Source organism: Echinops telfairi, unplaced genomic scaffold (assembly GCF_000313985.2).
Source record: "Echinops telfairi isolate 266 unplaced genomic scaffold, ASM31398v2 ScPeMD7_9;HRSCAF=40, whole genome shotgun sequence".
Lineage (NCBI taxonomy): Eukaryota > Metazoa > Chordata > Mammalia > Afrosoricida > Tenrecidae > Echinops > Echinops telfairi.
Window position 1 is genome coordinate 57,167,509 of NW_022103906.1, and position 1,421 is coordinate 57,168,929.

The following is a 1,421-nucleotide window of genomic DNA, read 5'->3' on the forward strand; positions in this document are numbered from 1 at the left end:
AAGGAGTTAAGTAACCGAGTAATTCAATAGTCCCACAGCTAATAAAATATCAAAACTGCCAGGGAACTCATTTTACTGCGGATGCTCAGTGTATAAATGACCAGCATAGGCCCTGTGGTGTAAGTGCGCTTTCCTTTGCATCCAGGGCACTGCTGAGCTTCACGCAGAAGCAAACCTAGGTGGACAGGTGTTCCTTTAAGAGAGCGGTGGAAGTTGTAACCCGAAGCCTCCTCCAGCGCCAGGCCCCTAAGGGTCTGAGAGGCTGCACCCAGCCAGGCGCGCAACTGGCCAGAGCTCCCTGGGGTCTGGCTGGCTCCTACTTCCAAAGTTGGAGCGCTCCTTGGTGGGAGGGGGCGGGGTGGCCGGTGGCTCCGTGACGTCACTCTGGAGAGGAGATAAAGCACTCTGGCCACCGTCGGGTGGAGGACACTTCCCAGGGGCAGAGTGGGCGGCCTGCTCAGGGACACGCTGCTCAGTGCACTCGCTGCGCCCCACTCGTTGGGAGCCGAAGTGCCCCCACCCGAGGCACCATGCCCCAGAACGTGGTCCTCCCGGGCCCGGCGCCCTGGGGCTTCAGGCTCTCCGGGGGGATAGACTTCAACCAGCCTTTGATCATCACCAGGGTAGGTACTTTCTTGCTTTTATGGACAACCAGGGCTCTGAGGGCCTGTGGAGCTGAGAGTGGCAAGTGAGCCCCGAGGGGGGCCCGGGGTGGCGGGCACGCGGCTCCACGGGCGCCAGAGCTCTGTGACCCCAGCTTGGACCACGCAGAGCTGCTGCAGAATCTGCCCTCTGCATCCTCTCGGTCCCCAAAACCTGTCGGAGGAGAGAGAGGAGCGCGTGGTTTCCCGGGACTCTGAGAAGGCCAGGTGGGGAGGACTTTCTCCCGCTCCTTCCCTCACCTACGAAATGGGATTCCCACAGGCAGACCCACACTCAGAAGCCTCCCTCAGAGAGTTGTTCTGGTAAACTTCAGGGAGGCGCCGTTCGCGGGCCACAACCTGGGTTGGCCAAATCAGAACCGGTCCTATCAGCCCAGGCAGGGAAAATATTAGTAATGTGTATTCCTGGGTTTCCAGGCATTTTCAATAAATATTTTCCTAAGCTTGAAACTTGGCTTAGGGATCATCATCTATAACTCAAACTACAAAGAGAGCTTGTCAGATAGTTTCGCTTACCTGATGGAAAGTAAGCGCCCGGCTGAACAACCCTGGAAGCAATAGCCGAAGATCACAGTCAGGTTTGCCTCACTTAGTGCTCTGGGGAGTCCTGCTTTGGAAAGGGGCGAAACAGTAAAAGTGAAACTACAAAGTTCTGTAGTTAAAGTCTGAAACATTGTTTGCTCTAGTTGATTTTTTCTCTAATGTTAGCTTTTGTCTTATTCGAAAATTACCATTATTTCAGTTACGACATGTAAAGAA

At 54.9% G+C, this 1,421-nt stretch overlaps 1 protein-coding gene across 3 annotated transcripts in view; it reads left to right on the plus strand.

The window, feature by feature from the left end:
• The first annotated feature begins 442 nt into the window (after positions 1-442).
• The window catches only part of PDLIM3 (PDZ and LIM domain 3), a 32,664-nt gene continuing 31,685 nt past the window's right edge, over positions 443-1,421 (plus strand). For 2 of the 3 annotated variants that reach the window (XM_004696147.2, XM_004696149.2), the window contains exon 1: positions 443-623. In XM_004696147.2, coding sequence (XP_004696204.1) covers positions 531-623 — 93 coding nt within the window. In that variant the 5' untranslated portion in view covers positions 443-530. The remainder of the gene's footprint in view (positions 624-1,421) is intronic. The other variant, XM_004696148.2, reaches the window with a different exon arrangement.